Below are 8,007 nucleotides of genomic sequence, written 5' to 3' on the forward strand. Positions count from 1 at the left end.
TTAGAAAATGTTTTCAGAAAAATATGCTACAGCAGGAGAAGTACTAAGTGAAAAACACCTTCACAATGGAAATGCAGAAAAACATTGCTCATTTCAAAGTTGTATGACATATGTCGATAATAAGTATTATGTACCAAAATTTTGTTAAAAGAACACAAAGGTTGCAAAGTCGTGTTAGGAAACACCAGAATTTAGATGGCCTCTGCAGTCTTATTTCAGTTGTCTTGCATGTATACATTATGATAAAATCTTTAATAATTTAATCACGTACTTAACACTGTGCATTAAAGAACTCTGCTGTAGGATAGTACTTGTAAATGCAAGTACTAACCTGTGGCAGAGTTAATTAGTTTCCTGTGGCTTAATAGGGCTGCATATGTGGACATTGAGATTTTACTGCAAAGCTAATTAGGCAGCTCCACAGTAAACATCTTGTGTAGGTGTGCCCAGTATGTGGTGAGAACAGAGATCTTTTAGAAGCTTTGAAGTTGGCCCTAGTCACCAGCATGCCAAAATTCAAGCCCCTGCTCTGAGGTGACAGAACTTCTCAACCAAACAATTATGAGAGTTAAAAAAAAAAAAGGGCGGGGGCTAGACTTAGATTTTCTGTGTTCTCATTTTTGGAAACAGGTCTTAGCCACATTCTTTCAAACACATTTATCCTGGTTTGGGCATTTGGCATAGAGAATTTTATCCAGAACAGTTTACATTTAGCAAAGTTAGACCATGTTTTTGATCGTTTTTAATTAAAAGTGTCAACTTTTAACTGCTTATAAAAACTAAAATGTGAAACTGCATGAATGTACAGCTAAAAATTGCCACCAAAAGTGGGTGCTATAAGAGACTAATAATGAATGGGACTCTTATGATGGCATCCATTCATCAGCAAGTGATGGTGGATATTGAAGTTATTCTTTTCACTGGTGGCACATTTTCTCTTGTGGCTATAAAGACTGATGTTAAATTTGCAGATCCTGCCACAGTGGTCACAGGTTATTAGGGGCTGCTTGTTATTAAGGGCTATTGTACTGATAGGCTGTTTCCTTCGGTCATGTTTCTGTTGCAATTTGAGTGACCATTTCTTGTTATGATGTTGGACGCCATGATAGAGAAGGGTGTGCCACTTTGTTCTGTCTCCTGCTAAGACCTCCCAAAGGTTTGGGTTGATTCCAAAGCCTTTATATGCTGTCTGCAGACATCTTTTGAAGTACAGTTTTGGGTGCCCATACAGGATGTCATTTAGGATATGCCAATCTTCCATCCTGTGAAGATGGCCAAGCCAGCATAGGCGCTGCTGTTTGAGTAGTGCAGCAGTGGTTGGCTTAGGCGATGACCTCTGTGTTGGTAATTCTTTCTTGCCACTTTATGTTAGGGATGCACTGTAAACAGCACAGGTAGAAGCTGTTCAGCTTCTTTTCTTGATATACATATGTTGACCACATCTTTATACATAAGGACACTGAGGATGCACACTTTGTACACAAGCAGCTTAGTTTTGATTGTGAGTTTTGTTCTAGACCAGGGATCAGCAGTGTTTTTGGGCAGAGTGCCAAGAACACCCACAAACTTGACTTGTAAGATGTTGGTGTGCCAGGGGCCCAATTCTTATTGTAGCAGCACTGCTCTGACCCCTTCCCCACCATCTACCCTGAGGTATGTGTGCTACGCAAGATGCCTTTGCATGCCACACTCTGGCACCCATGCCAGGGGTTGCTTACCCCTGTTCTAGACTTGTTTGGAGAGTTTGCTGAAAATAGTAGCTGCTTTTCCAATGTACATATTTAGCTCTTCATCTGGTAATAGGTTGTCAGTCACTGTGGATCCAACATAGTAGATGGTGACTTTTGTCTTGGCCTTTAGATATGATAGATTGTAGAGTTTGCCATCTGATCTTGTGTAAAGGCATATGCCTTCCTTCAAGCCATCAAAAGTGTAGTGCAGCTGCATAGAGAAGATCCCAAAGAGCTTGGTTGCCAGAACACAACCCTGCTTCACTCCACTCTTCATCTCAAACCTGTCAGAGGTTGAGCCATCAAACTGAACTGTGGCCTGCATGTTTTCATGGAAGGAGTGCATCGTGCAGAGTAATCTTGGGGGACATCTAGTCTTTACCAGGACCTTGAACAAACCTGCTCTGCTGACAGGGTCAAAGGCTTTCATCAGGTCAACACGTACTATATACAGTGGCTTATTTTGTTCTCTTTATTTTCCTTGTGGTTGGCATAAGGAGCTTATATCCACTTATCTCACTGCTCTGAATCCACACTGTGATTCCGGGTAGATGTGGTCAGCAAGTTGTTGCAAGCATTTCAGGATGACTCTGGCAAAAAAACCTTGCCTGTGATGCTGAGAAAAGAGATGCCTCTATAGTTGTTGCAGTCACCCTTGTCTCCCTTTTCCTTGTAGAGAGTGATGATGTTAGCATCACACGTCCTGGGGTACTTGACCTTCCTCCCGGAAGTATACTTAATGTTGATAAAGGTGTGGTAGCAGGCTAGCCTTCCTGCATTTGAGAACCTCAGCTGAGATGCCATCCTCCCCTGGTGCTTTTTCACTTGCTAGAGAGTCTATGGCCTTGCTAAGTTGTTGGGCTGTAAGGTGTTGGTTCTTTGTCTGGCTGTGCCAGTACACTTAGAGTTGAAAGATGATCTAGTGCCTCTTCTGAAATGTCTGTTTCATGGGAGTAAAGCTCTAGCTCTTATACAGGAGGGCTAATATCTGTAGGGGAAGGTAGTCCTTTAGCACATATTTACATATGCTCTAGAGGTGGGGCGGGGTAGAGGGACACTTTAACTAGAGCGGCTCCAAGAGCCGCTTTAATTAAGATGCTGTAGTGTCTCGTGTATTAGCGTCCCCATGCTTCAAAATGGCAGCGAGGTTGCTTGAGCTAAAGCTTATTCGACAAGCTTTAGTTGAAGTGCCCCTGCCACCATTTTGAAGTGTGGGAATGCTGATGCACAAGATGCGGGAGGCTGCTGGAGTGTGGTAATTACAGCATGCCAGCAGACTGTTAATCGATTAATCACATTTGTTCTGATGCATTGTAATTACAGCATGTTGGAGCAGTTTCCCAGCATGTCTACAGGTACTCATAGTGTTTGGTGTTTGCTGCTCTTGGAGTTGCCCAAAAACCCCACCTAGACATGAACAGAACCTGAGAGCGGTTTAGAAATGCGAAATTTAAACAAAAAAACCAGGACACTGTTTTCTGAAACAGCATCCTTTAATCCTAGAATCTTTTGAAATTTTCATTAAAATTCTATGTTGGCTTTGAAAATGCTGAGTAACATTATCCTCATTTAATAGGATTAGAAGCTGAAGTAAAATATATTGGCAAAATTCTGGATGGATTTTCTATAGCATCTAAGTCAGCAGTTCCAAGCAAGGTAAGTAGACCAGGTTTTGTGTTTTTGGGGGTTTTTGTTTTTTTAGATAGATTAGCTAATCTAATCTCTTCTCTATTGTGTGTTCAAATATGATTAATAGTCTTGTCCATGTCAATTGTAATTATATGTCATATGCAACAAAAATGCGAAGGATTCCATTGTAGTACCAAAGAGGGATACACAGTTTAACAGCAAGTCCCCTCGTTATTACTGTATTCTAATACCTTCCAATATATTGTAATAGAAATAGGCAAGCAGCAAAACCCCCCAGAACAACCAGAACTAAAGTTTTTTCAGGCTGTTAATGTGAACCTGAAATTTGTCCAGCCACTGGACTTGGTAAACATTTTTCAGCTTGCTCTCTGAGCCTGACAGCTGTTTTTACAGTTGGGTTGATTTAACCTAAAGGAACAATTTACATATTCTATTTCTGTCTTTCAAACATAATGTCATGTTTTCTCAGTAGTCAAGACACCTTTTCCCCCCTCCCCCGTCTCCTCCTCCCCCCACAATCAACTTATTCTGCCAGTACAAATTAATTTAGTGCTTAAACCCTTCTTTTGGGACTTCATTTTTAAATGCACGCTATATTGATATAAGTGTAGAATGGGCTAGTTCAGGCATAAAGAAAAGAAGAGAGGACAAAGAAAAATCTACTGAATATAGTTTTTGCAGTTGGAAGAACTGGAGGTATCTTCTTCTTCAAGGCTATTACTATGGGAGAAAGAAAAATAGGGTTTCAGTGGAGCAACTGAAGGTGTTTGAGAAGCCAGAAGATACCTATTGCATTTTAAATATATCAAAATGCACATGATTAAAGAAGGTGAAATAGCTATTATGCAATATCCAAAATATTTTTCTTGAATTAAAGTTGAAAGCAGCACATGCTTGCTAACTTCTTATAACTCCTGTTAATCTTTAAGGTGTTACCCTGCCATGACTTCTACCTGATTTCAGACTAACACGGCTGACTACCTCTCTTAACTCCTGTTCATTTTTGATTTGGTGTAATTTTTATACGTTGACAATTCAGTAACTATTTTTTCCAAATTTAAATGTGTTTGTCTATTGCAATACAATTGATTTATTGACTCAGATTAACTGATACTGTACAGTTAATACTGTACATGTATAAAACTGATACTCTACATCTTTCCTTTCTATTGTTAAATTATATAAGATAAACTGACAGTGGTCAGTATGTTTTCTATTTGTTCTGGAAGACTTATCCACCACCTGACCTGCCAAGGGGTTACAGGCCAGTCCATTACTTTCGACCTGTGATAACAGCTAGCAGCGAAAACTCCCCTTTACTGAAGGCATTAGTGGAATCTACTGGAAAGCTTGAGAGTGATACGGCACAGCAAAGCAGGCATATGCTGAATGCATCTCAGAGGAGGGACTTGTTAGGAGAGTCCGCTCTAAAAGGTACATATGTGATGATACAATTCCTGTTTCATCATAGTAATTTTAGATTTTCTTACCTCTGACTAGACTGCAAGTTTGAATATACTTTGTATGGTCTTGAACATGTATTGTAATTAAAAATGAAATTGAAGACAGATTGTATTAACAAAAATGCCTTTCGCAATGCGGCAAATTTAATTCCCAAATATCATTTATTGTGCATGTGCTCAAGATGCAACGTGTGTGTGTGTAACACACACATGCGCGCGCATGCGCCAATTGCCCATCAAGAATGACGGGGTAGAGGGGTTGGGATGGAGTGCCACCACCTAACGCCCATGCTGTTGCTGTTCTGCCTCTTACAGGGCGTGGGGTGGGAGCGCTGGCCTTGGCTCCCCCACCCTCTGTCCGATCCTTGGCACCACTTGCAGGGAGTGGGCTGGGGAAGCCAAGGCCAGAGCTGCTGGCCTCAACTGCCCCACCCTCTGTCCAGTCCTTGGTGCGGCTTCAGAATAATGGCAGCACTCCCCCATGCTTGGAGCACTCTGGCTGTTTCTGTCAGCCAATCAGAGTGCAAATAAAGCATTACAGACAGACTGACAGGCTTAGACTTTTGTAATATTAGAATATTTCTTTTTTTACAATTTAATGTGAATATATATAAGTAAAACTTAGCAGTAAAGGTTACTTTTGAAGTAAGCCACTTCCTGTATTTAAAAGGTCATTTAAAACATCCTTTTGAGATTTTCTGCATAATGTTAGCATATAATATTAACTATTCGACAGTTGATTTTTCACTGACTATTTGTGTTTTCTGTGAATGTCTATTCAAGCATCCTCTACGTATGAATGGTTTTGTTTAGACAGGGAACAATACCAATGTGTAGTATATTTTCATTCATGTGGTAGAGTTTCAGATACTTCTCCTTTCCATTTATTTTCCATTGCTCTTTCTTTGTTCAGGTCCAGCTCCTTCTGTTTTAGAGTATTTGTCAGAGAAAGACAGAGAGAGAATCAAAGAAGCAAAACAAGCATCTGAACAACAACTGAAAACAAAACCATTGCCTCAGCAATCCGTACATAGTAGATTTCAGTCAGCCTGCCGAGAAAGTGCTCATCAGAAATGGCAAATGGCATTGGGGGAGCAGTTAGCAACTGCTGGCTCTAGTGACTTCAAACCATTTGCAAAAAATCCAGAAAAACAAAAACGTTATGAAAACTATGTAGAGAGCCTTAAAAAAGGACAAAAAGGTAACTAACAAAGGGTCATGACCTTTCTGCATATTTTTTTGTGGGAAATAACTATTTCTAAAATTTTCAACTGTGTTAGGGCCCTAACAAACATAAATTCTGCTTACTGAATGCCATGGCACTTTCCTTTTGTCTAGTTTGCATATTGGTGTATGTGAAATTCCATCCATGGGACAGCCACAAATTTAGGTGCTTGAAGAGCCTGGCTGATATGCATCAGAGTTTCTCTTATTGCATCCTAATGTAGTTCATAACCTTATAGGTCATACAATGCTCTTACAGTCGTTTAAATCACATCCCCCTTGTTCTCTTTCTAGCTTTGTGTCCTAACCGTTTTTTAATACTAATCTTTCTTTTGTAATCAGACCTTCTTGTTCTGAGCACAAAGGGATCAAATTCCACAGGAATGTTGCGTTAGCCTTTTTGTTGAAATATGTTTTGTTCCTTACAACCACAGAGAATTCTCAGTTACAAAAATGTCTTGATTATTTTCAAGAATTTCTTCTGTGATGTTCAGGCAATTATGACATCTTCCCTCCTACTGTGCAAGTGTATCAGGAAAATGGAGCAGTGTATTTGGCTTTAGCAATGAATCTCCATGTCTCTGGACCTCAACATCCGTGAAGTTTTCCAGGAAACTCAGTTAAACAGCCAACATATTTGGGTTCTCTTGCTTCCCTTTTACAGTCTTGATTTCAACCCTGTATGGTTATCTGTATTCATTCATTGAGCTGGTACTTTAATCAAATTGGCTTCCTTTGGTGGGGTCCTGGAGAGTAAGAGGCATATTGCAACAAAGCAGAACAAAACCAAACAAATGGCAGATGCCGATAGTGTGCTGCGCTGTTTTTCTAGTTCAGTGGTTCTCAACCTTTTCAGAGTTGGGTCACCCTCCCCAGCTTTTCTGAATGTGGTGGTACCTTTGGTTGAGAACCACTGTTGTGCTCAACTTATCTCAGTTCTTCTTAATTTGGTGATGTTGCCTCCAGGTAAAGTTGCCCTGTGTGTGTTGTGTACAGCCAGACTGGGAAGGGCTGCAGCATGTGCATATACTCCTCCTGCATTATGCTTCTCTGATAATAACCCTAAAGTGGGCAGGATAGGAAGCTCAGCTGCAGACCTTTCTTGTCCAACCCCACATAGTGTCTTCTGGAAAGAGGTGTCGGGATAGGTGGAACTGTCCCATCTGCCTCTGTTTCTGGAAGGATTGTGGTTGGTGGGGCTGGACTGGGAAGAGCTGTAGTCCAAGCCAGTTCTCATGCCTGCTTTAGGGTTATTGCATTTCTCTTGTATTGTGTGGAGCCCTGTGTGTAGAGCAGTTTTACCTGGATGCCATTGCTACAGCACCTGCATTGCAGTACCATGGGGTGCTGCAATACCTCAGTTAAGACCCAATGTTCCAGACAATTTTCTAGTCTAATTATCTTGTTGGGATAAATGGATCTTTTAATCTTCAGTTTATCTACTCGGAACATGGATGTTACTTTGTAAAATAGAACTCTCCTCTTAAATACATTATTGGTAGAATAAGATGAAAATATAGGAAATCTTAAACTAACTTCAAAGGTCAAGAACCTCATATTGGAAAATCACTGGCTTTTTGACTGGCTTGTCTTTCCTTTAGAAGCAAATGGGAGCCAAAATATGTTCCTTGTAAATAGTGTAGAACCAGGGAAAGAAACGGTTTACCTTAAGAGTTTTTCTGTATTTATTACTGTACATATTTTAGAGGCCAAAATGTCAATATGAGAACCCAAATGGAAATCTAAACCTTCAACCCTGAAAACAATCGACAAATCTGTTAGATTTTTTTTGGAATTTGTTGCCATGTGGTTTAAAGGGCAGCACAAAGACGTCAATAGTACAGAGATTAATTAGGTAAATAGAGTGCGAATATTATAATTTTGGACAATCATTCCTCACCTCTGTGGAATAGAATTAACCAGGGACTACTTGCATTTCC

At 40.2% G+C, this 8,007-nt stretch overlaps 1 protein-coding gene across 1 annotated transcript in view; it reads left to right on the forward strand.

Annotated features, from left to right (window-relative positions):
- The window catches only part of GPATCH1 (G-patch domain containing 1), a 24,108-nt gene that overhangs the window by 5,541 nt on the left and 10,560 nt on the right, over nucleotides 1-8,007 (forward strand). Inside the window, exons 9-11 of the mRNA XM_019535843.1 lie at nucleotides 3,307-3,386; nucleotides 4,610-4,814; nucleotides 5,757-6,044. Coding sequence (XP_019391388.1) covers nucleotides 3,307-3,386; nucleotides 4,610-4,814; nucleotides 5,757-6,044 — 573 coding nt within the window. The remainder of the gene's footprint in view (nucleotides 1-3,306; nucleotides 3,387-4,609; nucleotides 4,815-5,756; nucleotides 6,045-8,007) is intronic.

The sequence above is a fragment of the Crocodylus porosus genome, unplaced genomic scaffold (genome assembly GCF_001723895.1).
Source record: "Crocodylus porosus isolate Cpor-Errol unplaced genomic scaffold, CroPor_comp1, whole genome shotgun sequence".
NCBI classification, from domain to species: Eukaryota; Metazoa; Chordata; order Crocodylia; family Crocodylidae; genus Crocodylus; species Crocodylus porosus.